This window comes from Calidris pugnax, unplaced genomic scaffold (genome assembly GCF_001431845.1).
Source record: "Calidris pugnax isolate Ruff unplaced genomic scaffold, ASM143184v1 scaffold38, whole genome shotgun sequence".
Taxonomy (NCBI): Eukaryota; Metazoa; Chordata; class Aves; order Charadriiformes; family Scolopacidae; genus Calidris; species Calidris pugnax.
The window spans coordinates 381,019-396,047 of record NW_015090995.1 but is presented as its reverse complement, the minus strand read 5'-3'; the positions used below and the strand labels follow the sequence as shown (position 1 = coordinate 396,047).

The 15,029-nt window shown below is 44.1% G+C and overlaps 1 protein-coding gene across 1 annotated transcript in view; it reads right to left on the bottom strand.

Annotated features, from left to right (window-relative positions):
- Positions 1-15,029, bottom strand: part of LOC106895648 (vascular endothelial growth factor receptor kdr-like) — an 87,903-nt gene that overhangs the window by 28,822 nt on the left and 44,052 nt on the right. Inside the window, exons 11-17 of the mRNA XM_014955194.1 lie at positions 12,068-12,361; positions 9,905-10,051; positions 8,016-8,141; positions 7,800-7,906; positions 6,438-6,573; positions 5,051-5,155; positions 2,572-2,685 (exon numbers count right to left, since the gene is read on the bottom strand). Of these exons, the coding sequence (XP_014810680.1) occupies positions 2,572-2,685; positions 5,051-5,155; positions 6,438-6,573; positions 7,800-7,906; positions 8,016-8,141; positions 9,905-10,051; positions 12,068-12,361 (1,029 nt within the window). The remainder of the gene's footprint in view (positions 1-2,571; positions 2,686-5,050; positions 5,156-6,437; positions 6,574-7,799; positions 7,907-8,015; positions 8,142-9,904; positions 10,052-12,067; positions 12,362-15,029) is intronic.

Sequence of the window (15,029 nt, the reverse complement as noted above, 5' to 3'; positions counted from 1 at the left end):
TCTGTTAGGAAAGGGAAAAGCTGCATTCTCTACCTTTAGCATAATCACTGCTTCTTGTAATCACCAAATGTAAGACAAGGTGAAATTTTGGGACTAGAATTCATATCAACATCTATTATTATCAATCCTAAGCAACCAGATTCTTTTGGTCAGAAACCTTTTTCTGCCTAGAAGGTCCGTGGTTCAGATTTAGGAGTCTGAACTTCAAAGGAAAAGCTCCGAGAGCTGCACTTGGCCCTTGGGAAGGAGGCAGCTCCAAGCGGCTCTTCTATCTGGCTGTAGCAGAAACACTAATAACCAATAGTTTGTCCATAATAACATTGCATATTTCTGCCAGGCTTTTTATTTGTACCAGTCCTAGAGCACTGCTGGGTTGAATGCACATCTTTGGGCTGTTCAGGACTTCCAGTCCCTACTGACTATGGCTATGGCATATTTAGCACCTGAGCACACTGCACCAGTGACTGCAGAACCACAACTGGCCCCAAACCAGAGCTGCCAGTGGTTCTGCTGCTGCCCACACACTCTGCTCACTTGGGCTGAAAGGCAGCAGAGCTGGGATCCCCCAGTGCCCAGAGATCTCGGGGGTACACAGTTCTGAAGAACCTCAAGTTGAGTGTCCCTCATGGATGCCCTGAGGAAACGCAGATTCCAGTACAGCTTTAAAGCTCCAGTTAGTGATTTATTCATGTTTTTGAAATGCTTCCTAGGCACGGCCTCTCCATATTTTATTTTCTCATTGTAAAGTGTGTACTCTGCATTAGTTCTAACTGCTTAACATCAGACCCTCAGACAAGGTGTTAAAATTTGTTATTTTTCATATTGTTAAAATAATATATGTGCATACTTAATATCAGTCTTCAACGGGAATAGGGTTGCATAAAACCTAGCAAGGAAGGAGAAAGCAGCACTCTGCAGTGGCATTTTAATAGTAACTCTTATCCCAGCGTCTGTCTTGAGAGCTGGAGGCTGTTTCTCTGCAGCCCTCCGTGGCCTTGCCCAAAGGCAAACAAGCCTGAGAGGCTCCTGGGTGCCCTGCAGGGCCCTTGGCACCGCTCGGCTCCATCCCACGCTGCCCGGGGGAATCACCGCTTCCCTGGGCAGGAGCAGGGAAGAGGGAGGGTTTCCTCCGCTTGGGGTGGAGCAGGGAGAACTGGAAACTGAGGCACTCCCAGGAGAAAAAGTTCCTCAGAACTTGGACAATCGAAGTATTTGATCAGTTACTGGCACGTGTCTTACTGTGTAACTAGAACTCTGTGGCTGAATTGGTGCTTTGGTTAAAAAATATTGACCTCTCAGTAATGCTGGCATGTTTCAGGCACCTGTCTGTGTTAACCCACCTTGTTGACTTGTCAGGAGAGTCACCACCATTCGGGATGTCACTTCCCCTCTACTCACAGTCCCAAGCCAAGACTACTCGCTCACATCTGCATCTTAGAACCCTCCAGCTTTAGCCACCCATCCTCCCATCCAAGCTTTTGGGGTCTGCGGTGCTACAACAATCCCTGCAAGTTCCCTGTCCCCGGCTCCCATATTACAGCAGTATCTGTGGTTACTGCTTGCTGGCTGCTCCTTGTGGAACTGGGAATATCTTGCTGGAGGGAAGATTTCTCTCCTGGCATCCTCCCAGATCTACCTCACTGAAGTTTTCTTTTTTTTCCCCCGTGGCTGGACAACTACATGTTCTTTGGGAAGATGATAGCTGCAGAGTCTCAGATGACAACAGATGTGTGCACCGTCTCTCTCACATTTTCCCCTTCATTTATTTTACTCTGGTTTCTTTGTCCTCAGCTCTCCTAAATCTATCCTTTGGGCATTGTTTTGAAGGTTCATTGTAAGCAGTAAAGAGGCATCTCTGAGAGTTGTTACCCTGAAGTTACAGCACCGCGTAGTAACAGACAAGGATGCTTTGTGTGACAGTACAGGAATGGATGTTTTAGTGACAACGGTCTAAGATTTATGGAATCCTTTGTTTAAATCTGCACTTTGCAACAGACTCTTTGTATGATGTACTGTCAGTTGTGTCAGCTCAGCCCTTTGGAAGTCCCTGCTGTTGCTCCATTCGACTTTGGACTGCCTCAGGCTTCCTAGATACTACGCAAAAAATGCCTGTGTTTGCCCAGTGAGAGTGAAGTGTTTGGGAAAGGAGGAGGCCCCAGGGAGGTAAGTGCTCAGCCTGGTGCATCCTCCTGATAAGGCAGGGAAGAAGAGGAAGAAGAACCTTTGAAATGATCAGTAGTGTCTATGTGGAGGAACTGGGCACCTAGTTGCAATTAAGGATCCTGCCTCTCTTTGGTCCATAATCCCTTTTGGAAACAAGCTTACAGAGGACAGAAAAAAAGAAAATAGAGAAGTAACACCACTGGCTGGGAGAAGATGTTCAGAAACCACTGATGAGATGTGGCCATATTCTGCAGTAGCAGAAACTCTCCTATTCTGTCTTTCTAATATAAAAATATCTTGCTTGTGTTAGCTGTGCATGAGACTTGGGTTCCACCACAGACACATCCAAACACCTTTGTGTCTGAAAAGTGTTTTTTCTTTGCTCCTTATCTACTGAGGACTTCTCACCTCCAGCTTTGGTGCAGGCTCCCAGCAGGTTGACTACATTCAGGTGATGTCCTATATGGATGAGGATCTTCAGTTCCGACATTAAAGCCTTGCATTCGTTTGTAGTTGCACATTCTGCTTAAGATAAACAGGAAAAAATCATCTTTACACAACAGGATATTTTTAACAGGACACAGCAAGATCCTGTTTATACTTGGAAACAAAACCCACCCAGGTTACTTGCAGTATCTTTGCCTTTCAGACTCTTAAACAGATAATAATTCATCCGTTTCATTGTCTGTTGACCTTTATGAAGTGGAATAACACTTTATCTTGTGGGTGACTCTTCCTTTCTCTAGCATGGGTTATGGAGGGTTGCTGTCCTGCAGGTCAGATCCCAGAGAGCCTTTGCAAGGACTGCATTTTGCAAGCTTAGCAAAGGAACAACAAACCACTGCAAGCAACAATAACACACAGAAGGATGTCCTTCCTCCATCTCTAACGGTGATGTGCAGGTCAGCAGTAATTCCTTACAATACCTTGGAATGGATTTTCCCACATTACTGAGCAATTCTCCACCGCAGGTGATGGAGGAATCCAACTCATCTGTGAGCTGGGTCCCAGGATGTACTGGAGAATGTACAGCTATACTAAATCCCAGCCCTGTGAGATCTCATGGACCCAAGAAAAACATTTTCCAGGAAAAGTAGAGGGGACCATATTTGTGTGTGAACCATGAACTTGACACTTGATGAGACAATGACGAGCCAGTTCTACTGTACTTTCATTCTCCTTTGCTGCCAAGGCTGAGGAAGGCACTCTCGGCCCAGGACGTTGTTCAGATTCTGGCTTGTTTCCTCTACTGTCTTTCCAAAACTTCCATGATATATTTTAACAAATCGGGCTGTGTCCTGTTTTCTCTGGTTTTGCCTTTGCATCATGTAAGATTTAAATATGAAGAAACAGTTCCACAACAGATTATTTGGTGTGACAAATGTGACCTCTTTATCTGTTTGTAGAAACAAATCTTTCACCAAACTGTGTCATAAAGAAGGAACTATTCCAAGCCCAAGAGTTCTACAGTCAACAGTATTTGTAGGTGGGTGTGTACATATGTGATATTACTCCTGATTTACCCTGGCATGAGCTGGAACACTCACCTGCCAAAATCTAAATGGAACAGTCTCTGAAGTGTGGCAGATATTCTTGCACATTACATTCAACCAGCCCTACTTCATGGGAACATCACATAATGCTGGAATTACAGTAGTGAAAACATCTACGGGGCCTTTTTTCCCCCTGAATGGATTAACTCATACACAAGAATCTACTTTATTCAAGAAATTGATGAATTATGGGCATGTTAGTTGGGGAGGGACAGATTATAGCCAGAGGCTGTTGCCTCCACGGGGGGAGGAAGGGGTAAAATGTTGGAGGAACTGTCAAATAGTTTGCTGAATATGTGGAGGCAGGGTAGAGTTGACATGAGGATCAGCTGGGAAGCACAGTATGGAAGTGAATGAAAACCCAGAGCTATCTGGGGCAGTAAGTTTTGGATGGAGAATGGAGTATGTCTGAATCAAGGGCTTCTACGATATTTCTGAGATCCGGTGATGGGCATGGAACAGAAGAAACAACAGCAGGAGAGAAGATGATCTGAAGATCTGCTGACTAATGCAAAGAAGGGAGACCAGATATGGAGAAGGTCCAGAAGACAGGTGATAAATTGATGTTTTTGAAATTTCAGAGAGGTGGGAAGTAGCAGAGCATCAGCAGAGGCAACTAGCAACGGAAGCCAAATGCCGTGATAGAAGTTCATGAATTGTGGCATTGTGAGGGTTAATCCTGTGATGCAGCAGCAATGCAGAGCAGTGTGGGCTATGAAAAGCCATCCAGTTGTGAGCATCGATTTACCTTTCAAAAAACCTTAAGTGAACAGTTAAAAACCTCCAGCTCATGTAGTGAATGTACTGGCTGATGCATTTATTCATAAGTCATCTGCAGAGGCTTTGTAAGTAAATATAATCTGAAAGAATAGTCTCCAAGTTCCCCCCTGCCCCACCACTGAATGGTAAAAGCTTTCCTTAATTTCAATAATTGCAAGCAAGTTGTGTCTAATTCACTCCCTTGGCATGGCTTTTTTTTCAACCCCTTGAACTGTTCTACATCTGGAATGGCCGTGATCGAAGGCTTAGATCCAATTTCAGACTATCTAATGTAATTACATTCTGTAATCTGTTTCCCTCCTAACCCCACAGACCTGGAAGCTGCTGTTTTCCTCCTCTAGGAATACAAGACTTAATCAGCAGCACAGCATGGAGCCCGCTTGTCATTTCCTACGCATTAACATCCACTGTATAACGACTAATTGCTCCCATATGACAAACCCACTCCCTTCTCAACACAATGAACTTAGGACTGGTTTGGAGCTGAGAACTGGAAACCTCATTGCCCACGGGTTCCCTGAGGAGTCTTGTGAGGATCTCAGAGGGATATGTACCTTTAAGCATTTTTACGGCAACTGTTTTGCAGGTTGAAGATTTATCAATGCCAAAAGCAGACGCCTCCACCACCTTCCCAAAAGCACCATGACCCAGTGTTTTACCTAGAGAAGCAAGAGTCAAGAATGAGCCAAAGGGACTTACGACAGTCGGCATCAGATAAGAGGGAAACGTGCATTCTCAGCTGTGCAGGAAATACAAGATTCCAGTGCCCAGGCACGATGTAGACCGATAGTCAACAGAAGCCTGTATCACATATTTTCAGTATATGGATATAAGTGGTATGATTTATATCCATATGACTCTAATGCAATACAGTACGTGATAGGACAGAGTAGAATAAATATATCTGGATTCAGCTTAAGGGTAAAAACATTACTTATAGTTGTCCTGAAGTCCAGGAAAGTCAGAGTTTGGGTTAAACGTAGAATTGTGGAACCCTGATCTCTCATGAATCACACTCACGGAGTAGCCAGCAAAGGCACTCGGGCAGTCAGAACCCTCTAACACTTCAGTTATTGACATTTATTTGACATAAAAGCTATACTAAATGGAATTTACGATTATAATATTTCTTTATTTTCCCTTTCATTTGACTTTTCGTACCTAGTGTGCTCTGAGGGCTCTGGCCCACGATGCAGCAGAGTACACTAGGCATCATGGTCTGGCTTCTCGGTTCTGCTACTTTGACCCTATGTCCTACCATCATCTCATTTTTTGTTATTTTTGTCTGTCTTCCTCCTTCTTCCACGTTTTACAGCTAAAGCACCAAGAGCACACACAAATACAGACATATTCCCTGCACTTGGCATTGCACACAGATGTTACTCTTTCTCTATACAAACACAACCTGCTTTTTATATTTTCTTGCTCCATCACCCAGTGAGCTGAGCAGCTGAATGAAATTTGGCTCATTTTTTCATAATAGTTCTTTACAGCTCAAAGCTGGGTTTAAATGATTGATAAGGAATTCATTATTTGATGAATTGATTGAATTCTTAAAAATAAAATTCACTGAAAGACTGTCACCTTTCAGATCGACTTCGCTCTCCCTTTTCCTCTCCGAGTATGAAACCATACTTTGAAAACATACTTTTGGCAGGGACTGTACCTGGAGGTACCTTTCTTTCCTGTCAAGAGTTTGGCTTCACTTCTTCACAAAAGAAAAAGAAGCAGTAGCTATTTTGAGAGAGACAATATCTTTGCTTTTCTTACCAAATCCCTTGTTTCCCCCGCCCCGATTAAGCATGATCCTGAATTCCCTGACTCACTGCCGGTTCTGGCACTGAATGCTAGGCTGCTGCTTGGGTTCTGCAACACATCCCCTGAAACTGGGCAGCGTTAGAAATCATCATTCTTTACAGTAATAACACCTGAACCACTCACCCAGCCGCAGCCTGTCCCTTGGGAACTCCCATTTACTGCTGTCGTAGGGAAGACGGTCGCACTGCTCGTCAAGAGGCATTTCCTCTGGATCCATGATAATTGACAGGTATCCCGTTTTAATATCCGTGGCATCAGGCTAAAAACAGGGTGTGGAGAAATCATTCACAGTGTTTACCCTGCGGGTCTCATGGGAGAGAGTTGTCATCTACAAGACTGAGTGCTGGCTGGGGACTTCTCCCAGTTCCAGACTTAGCTCTGAAATTTATTCTCAACCGTGAACGCATCACTTCGGCTTCCTGCCTCTCTGTTTTTATATATATATATCATCTGGGAAATAAATGTTTATGTATGCCTGCCACTCCTGGGTGTTGGGGAGAGTCACTGATTAATGTTGGTAAACACTCTGAGGACACAAAATCTATCACTGTCTTCTACCTGTATCTATTAAAGTAAATCAGTGCTTTTCTGTGGGATCTCTAAAAGTTGCGTTTCCTGGTGCACTGTGGAGCATTTTGGCATTTTCATGCCATTTTGTTTTGCAGTCTTGATTCTCCATAGTCATCCACCTCATGGCTATCACTTATGACAATTTAAAATTGCTTGAAAGCTGGTGAAAAGTGCTACTTCTAATGCTGCTAAGTGAGAAATTGTGATTTGGTGGGTCCTGTGAGCAGACTTGTGCGAGTATAAAACGTAATAGGAAATTCACTGTGGTCCACAACTCTGTTAAATTGAGATCAAGGAGGAAAATATTAATTTAATCACTGTATTAGCAATAGAAAGGGGAATTTTACTTAAGTATTGAGGATTAACACGGGGACTGTAGTTTAGGGAGATACAGACCAGAGAGCTGTGGTTGCCTTTCTGTTTGCTGTTTGTTTTAGGAAAAACAGACCTAAATTCCTTGGAAGTTTACTGAAAGTTTACTTTTTTGAGTCACAAAAGGGAGGTGAAAGAATAGCAAGACTTGGAGACAAAATAAGCTGTGTGGTTTGAGTTCGTTTCTAGGATCCTTCTTAAAACAGGGCCCCCTTTAATATCTATGTTATGGAGAAATCTTATGGACAAGTGCTGAAATCAAGCCCTTGTTTTAGGAGATTTAGGACTTTTTTCGATTTCCTGAGCTTGAAAGCCAGTTTGACTCATAAAGAGGGAGGACCCTGATTTTACAGTACCATAGAAGTGGGTAGAAATCTCACAAGTGCAGGGAATCTCTTGAGAAGTCACAAGACTATCAGCAGAAATCTTGGACTGAAATTTTATAGGAACATTTTTCATGGTTTTTCTACCATCTGTCCTGAACATTTGGCCCTAAACTCCGATGCTACATTGGGCCTTTGTGCAGTGTGGAAGCTCTCTTACCTTTCTGAGTTTCCGAATGAATAGGGTCAGAAGCAGCCAGAAGAGGGTGGCAGCCAAACCAGTGCAGACCAAAATGATCACTTCAATGTTGGATTTCTCCTCAGAACCTGCAGTTTAAATACACAACCAAATTTGAAATGTAGCCAAAGTAAGGACTGAACAGGAGTTCTCCTCAGTCCAAAACAATGTATGTGTTTCCCCTTGCTTGGAGCTCACCTTGGATTTTAATGAAGGCTGATGTGCTGTCTTGGCCCATGTCGTTGGTTGCCTTGCATTCATAGAGCCCTTCATCATCCTTTTTCACTCGCTCAATGACCAGGGTGTTATTTTCCATGGAAATTCCTGTCGTAAGGGATGTTGGTTAATATTATCACAATAACCTACCTGCCTATAAAGGCTTTTAGGGGATAGAGAACCGAAATTCAGCTCCCATTGGTGCAGGCTTGGCACGCACTGTTCTTAGGAGGCATTTTAATACCATGCTGCTTGTTGTGGTCTGGCAACAACCTTTCCCTGAAACTTTTCTTTCTCCTCACTACCAGTGTAAATTGCTTGGGGATCATTTAACCAACAGAAAATATTAATTTATTATGAACAGACAGAGCCTGAGAAAAATTCTATGGAAGTTAGTGAAGGGAAGAGAGGTTTTCCGATGGCAATAAGATACACTGGAAAAAATGGAACTCAGTGACATTACTGGAGAAAGCTGATGTCTTGGCAGCTGTAGGAAGTGACGGGAGTCCTAACACGTGGAATATAGAAATCAGGTTATGCACACACCTGGAAAAATCACTGCATGGAACAATCCTGGAGTCACAGGCAGTGAGGAGCTAGAGGTAGAGTGGGAAGAGGGAGGTTGCCTAAATGTGACCTATGTGAGGCTCTTTTACATTAAATTTTCCTGATTAATTTTCCACATTTAATTTTTCTGGATGTGTAACATAAAACCGTTGCATTAAAGATATGTTTGGGGCAGAAATAGGGAAACAGGTCAGGCTCTGAATCCAAAAGGGAATGACATTTTGGATTTCCGGGTGTTCTGCCTATGAATCCTGTTGTTAACAAGAGAACTGCACGTAACTTGCCATGCACTGTGCTGAAGTATTTACTCTAAGGTGTTTTTTTCCAAATATTTTATTTATGTTTCCATTGGTTGGATGAGTTACATGCTTGTCCCTCTAGAATTATTTATAAAATTTCTGTAGCTATAAAGAGTTTCAGAACAGTCTGATCTGAATTATGGATGATCCTAGATTTCCTACCTAGTCCAAGAAGTAAAATTAAAGTCATAGGACCAGCTACTGCCATGAGATTCTCCAGGATTTATAGGAGATCCTGGGGCAGAGAGCTGAGAAAGAATTCCAGGCTCAGGAATGAGCTGACTGAGAGCACGTTCTCATTCTGTGTTGTGGGAGATAAAAAAGGTTGGGAGCTGAGGCACTGGCCCAGGTTGCCCAGAGAAGCTGTGGCTGCCCCATCCCTGGAGGGGTTCAAGGCCAGGTTGGAGGGGGCTTGGAGCAACCTGGTCTGGTGGGAGGTGTCCCTGCCCAGGGCAGGGGGGTGGAGCTGGATGATATTTAAGGCCCCTCCCAACCCAAACCATTCTGTGATTTTATGATTCTATGTGTAATGTCTCGTGGCATCCCCTGGGCCTGGCTGGGAGGTGGCTTCCCGCCATTTCCTGCAATACATTTTGCTCAGGCTCCAAGGATATCTAAGGGTTCAGGCTCGTGTTTCAGGCCCACCTGATGAGCAGGTACACTCTGTCTCTGCTTTGTACACAAACTGTTGTCTCGCACAAGCAGAGTGAACAGTGTACTCCTTGATGTACTAATGCTATGCTAATGCATGCAGACTGTCTGGCTGATGAACACTGCCACGTGTGGAAGGCGAGCTGCATAAGCCGGCAACCGGTTGGCAGCTTTGACCTCTAAATCCGAGTTGGAGACTACTGATATATTGGGGGTTTGTGGGTGTTTTCTGAGGTTGTGTGTACCACGGTGCAGTTGCTGTGGAGTTGTAGGTCCTGTGGTTGTGGTGAACCTGCAAATCCATTATCCTGTTACGTACAATGCCCGGTACCCTCAAGAAACAAGTGCATTCACCTGATGCTGCTGAAATGGGGTAGCCATTCTTCCTCCATGTGATCTGAGGTTCTGGCCTTCCACTGACTTTACACTCCAGGACGATCTTGCCGCTGATGTTCACCTCCAGATCTGTCAGGTTCTGTATCACATATGGCGCTACCTTGGCTGTGGTCACAGAAGAGAACAGGACACAGTGAGATTTCAGAAGGCACCTGCCTCAGCTTTGCCATCTGCTCTCCTTTGCCCACCTGCACGGCCTCTCTGGGCTGGAAGTGGCAAAGATTGGGTTGATGAGTGGGGGCAAAAAATCCCCCAAAAGATTGTGGGAAGAGAGAGTGAGTTTATTTGGCTCAGTTTTCAAACTGACTAAGCTTGGATTCAGCTTCAGCTTGAACCCCCCTGAGTTCCTCATCCTCTGGAGAAACCAGGCCAGTGAGTGGGTTGAGCAAATGGAGAGGGAATACAATAAAAGAAAGGAGAAGGCAAAGAGGAGACAGGATTTTGTGTTCTCCATCATGAGTGCAGTTATCTACTTACTACAAAGCACGTTAGCCTCCGCTTTGCATTCATTTGTAAAAGGTACAGGAAAGCAATGAATAAAATCACAGGCACAGCATAAAAAAATACATAAAACATGCAATAAGGACAGTTGCTGATGGGTGTTGGTACATTTAGAACACCCTGTTTGTGTAGGGGAGGGAGGGCTGGTTTGGAGGGGCATTTCCATGCGTGTTCTCCAGAATGGCCCCTCTGACACGTGCCAGACAAAAAACAGACCCCAGTAATTCTCAGAAGAATGTGATTAAGGTTCCAGTTCTCCATGGATGTATTCCCAGTTTAGCTGTTTTTCCCATAGCCATCATGTGTAGGTGTCTGTGTAGGTGGAAATTTGATTAAACGAATAAAAATATCTGCCAGGGAAGTGAAAAGCAAGTTGCCTGAATGCAAAGTGCAGAGAAAGCCCGGTGCCTCCGTGTCAGATGACGCTGGCAGGTGGCTCTGGTACTGGCTGTGGGGACAAGCCAAACCACCAGCACTCTCTAATACCGAGGTGAGATTCCTTCCCTTCCTCCACGCTCGAGGAAGAGGCAGGTGCTCATGCCATTCCTTAAAATAAATCACCTCCCACTCGGGTAGCAGAGCCGTGCCAGCCATAGCTGGGGCTGTGGGCTGCATTTTCTCCTTGTGTGTGTGGAAGGGGATGGGGGCTCCCAGAAAGGTCTTGGCTCATGAGGTAGGAGATTGTGTGGGAAATGTGCTCCTTCACTTAACCAGGCATGAAGCCAGCACTGTTTTTTACCAAAGTGACAAGTGCTTATGGCAGTACAGCTGTCCCTTCGGTGTCTCATTAGCCGTTAATGTAAGTGGAGAAGTCCATTTGAAAATCACTGTCTAATTTGGCTTCTGATGGACTCTGTCTTTTGCACCCTGGCTTGCTCCTGTGTATTTCAGTTCTACTCCATCTCCGTTCTTTGGGGGTTTCTTCACCATTGGAATATGGAATACTGCTTTTAAACTGAAAGAAGGGGGATTTAGATGAGATCTCAGGAAGAACTTGTTTGCTGTGAGGGTGGTGAGAGCCTGGCCCAGGTTGCCCAGAGAAGCTGTGGCTGCCCCATCCCTGGAGGGGTTCAAGGCCAGGATGGAGGTGAGAATAAGTAAGAAAATACTGTTATTACAACAATGTATATCCCACTTATGCAGAATAAATAGTACATGTCACTTGATTAAACCAGTGATATTTGTGATCACGTCTGCTGGGTCCAAATCTATTTAGGTATCTGCACCATCCTGGCAGCTGTAAGTGGGTCGAGTCTTCTACCAGAGTCATATAGATCTTGGGTGACAGCCCCAAGTGATAGAGTTGTGCTGTTCCTAACATGGTAGGTGATGCCTTTTCTCCTCGGTCAACACTATATCTGCACCTGGCATGGAGTTAGGAAGGTAAAACACAGCTGAAATCACCTTTATGTGTACAGCAAATATTTTATACAAACCCAGCAGTGGCTGGATGCAAAAAAAAAACCCTAACCCAAATGAGAGCATAAAGTCTATGTTAGGACAATCCCTAAGAACTGCTGGGCACCTGCTTTGAAAGGCTTCCAAGGGAGCAGCAGACGCCCAGTATTTCTGTTCCTGCAGAGGGACGGCAGCACGTCCCACTGCCCTTTGGGGACCTACCTCTGACGAGGAGCCGGGTGTGCTGCTCTAGCGTGTCGGTTGTGTTGTGCTGGTTCTGGGCTCTGCACTTGTAGAGGCCACTCTGTTCCTTCGTGACGTTAGTAATGACCAGTGTCAAAGAAATGGAGTAGTTGTCCATTTTCTTGATGAGCAAGTCACCGGGAGCAGGCTCTGAGGACGGGTAGTACCAGGCCAGGTGGCTGTAGATGTACTTAGAGGCCCGGCATGTCAGCCGGACATTGTTCCCCACAATGGTTGTGACTTGTGGGTCTGTTTGCAACCCAAACGGCACATCTAGGAGGAAGAGAAAATGTGTTTATAATTAAATCAGGACTGAAAATATCTTTGGCTGCCTGGTTGCAACTTGATGGTCAAATTTCAAAGACCAGCCATTATGGAATGAGTCAATTTTAATGAGACCTACATTTGCATGTGCAAACAGGCATTAGCACTTGTGAATTAGATAAGTAGAAAGTACCTCTCCCGTCCCGGCACTGACCTGTGGTAGTCTGGCCTTCAGTATTCTAATCATTCCATTTTCAAATAATGAATTGAAGGTTTATAAATAGAAGCAGTTAATGGACTAAGAGAGTTTAATCAAGAGAGATTTCCATCCAGGTAGACAAACGTGTTCACGAGCTCTTCTCTTTCTGTCTGCAATCAGTGCTTGAAAATATAATTGCATAAGAATAGAGAGACCTGTTCCCGTTTCTCAGAAGTAACACTCTCTTTCTTCACCGCTGAACAATCTTCCCAATTCTCGCTTATTTCAACTATGCCAATATTTATTTTCATCACATGTGCCTTGGTGGATATTTACTTGATCGCTGAATGGATTAACGGATTTAATGATGTATGAGGCCTTGAGGCCTTTATATTTAGCAGGGAAATACGTTGAGGCGTGAGTCCAATCTATCCACAAAAGAGTAAGCTGTTTCTTGCTATATTTTTAGTAACTTTTCACTCCAGAAAAAAAAAATAAATCAATTTTCCTGAAGTAGCAAACTAAATCCATTTTAAGACAAGAAAAAGTGTTTCTGAGTAGTCTGGCCCACAGACACTTTCCTGTTCCTGCATCAGCCGCCAGAGACCCGCAATTAAATCGCATCTGAAAGATACTATTTTCCCTTTTTATTCTGTTAGTTTCAATGATCTGTCCACCCAACAGACCACTGTGAAAGCACACTGATAACCACCTGGAATTATTCTTCTGTCTGTTAGGTCAGGATTTTACCAAGAAGCTGAGGGCTGTGAGGAACTCCTTAAAAATTTTACCAGGGGATTGGAGACTTTGGGAGGACTTGCTCTGGCTTGTCTTCTGAACATGAATGCTATTCGCTATAAGTCTGACAGATTATTGCTTCAGTACCAAGCTGTTTGTGAGATGCTTTTTCTCCAGGTAGGATGAAACAGATGGTGCTTTAAGAAGGACAGAAGTTAAAGGGGAGCAAGTATGTGTTGCATTTGGAACCTGACAAATTCCACATGGGAGCTGGAATTTGGCCAAGGATTCACACTGCAAACTCTTGCAAAAAGTTCTGCTGAAGCTATAGTTGAGCATAAATAGCGAGGCTGTTGGAATAACCAATCTGCCTTATAATAAACCATATATTATATAAAATACAGAGCCCTGAAGGAACTTTCAGATATGATTAAAAGTCTCTCTTCTTCACAAGTCATCTGGAATAGAACCAATAAACTTTGCTTCATGGTTTTTAAAGACTGGCACCAGAAATATTTTACAAAAGACCCAAAAAGAGAAGAGACCCCTCAGGCCACAGCTGTGGAAAATGTTATTTTTCTTTTCTTTCCCTTTCATGAAATTTCAGTTTACTTTATGCAGTGTTTTGTTAGGCTCAGTTGCTCTTTTTCTTGCTTAGTGCTAGCTGTATGCTCAAACTGACTTGTGTAATATGTCTGTTCTTCACATCTGATGTCCTGTGGTTCCAACATGTCAGGATGATGCTTATCAAAAAGGGGGAAAAGTCTCAGGCCAGCAGAAGTTCTCTAAACAGGAAGAATTAAGGTCCAGTGAAAACACCGGGATGTGGCATGAGCAAAACCTCTCCTGAATCTGACAAACTCACATAGGGAAAAAGCACCCTCTTTACTTGCCTTTTTCGTAGTTTTTCTTCTAAGCATTTGGTGTTTGCTCTGAGAAGAGTTACAGCTGGATGGATCTGTGGTTAGACTCAGTTCTTAGTAAGCTCAATGAGCTAGGAAACAGAATCATAGAATGGTTCAGGTTGGAAAGGACCTTAAAGATCACCAAGTTCCAACCCCCTGCCCTGGGCAGGGAGACCTCCCACCAGACCAGGTTGCTCAAATCTGATGGATCTCCCGAGATCCATCCCCTCCACCCTGAATTATCCTATGATCCTAAGTGCTGGCTCCCAGGGAAAGTAAAAAGGCATTCCAGGTGAAGTGATGAGGTAAGAATTTGGTTACATCACCTGGGGTAAAACACAGTGAACCCCTGATAACCCTTGGTGAAGCAGCCCCTTGCCTTTCCTTCTGCCTCCTGAGAAGCCTTTCTTTCGGGAGAATTTCTTCTTACACCTTGCAGCCCTGTTTGTTTTGCAGGGGGAGTTTCCCTCCCCATGGGAAAGAAGTACCACATCCCTTGGGAGAAGGCAGTGACTTGTGTATGGCTGTGACAGCATGGGCTGGAGCGCCCAGAGATCCCTGGAATTTTGGTGCAAATTCCCAATTAATTTGATGTGATAATTTCCTAGCCCTAACTTGTGAAGGATGCTCGATAGCTTTGCCTTGCTGCTGGACTTCCCCGGTGCAGGGTTTTTTCTACCAACTTAACATTCTGGGAGCAGAAGCCTGGGTTGTTTTTCTTATCATTTCTTCTACTGACATTTTTTATTTAGCATTTTGAATATTTTTAGCTGGAACCTGTGCTATTCTCTTCCATCTTGTTAGCCCTTCAAGAAGCTCTTTCAGCTCCAATAGA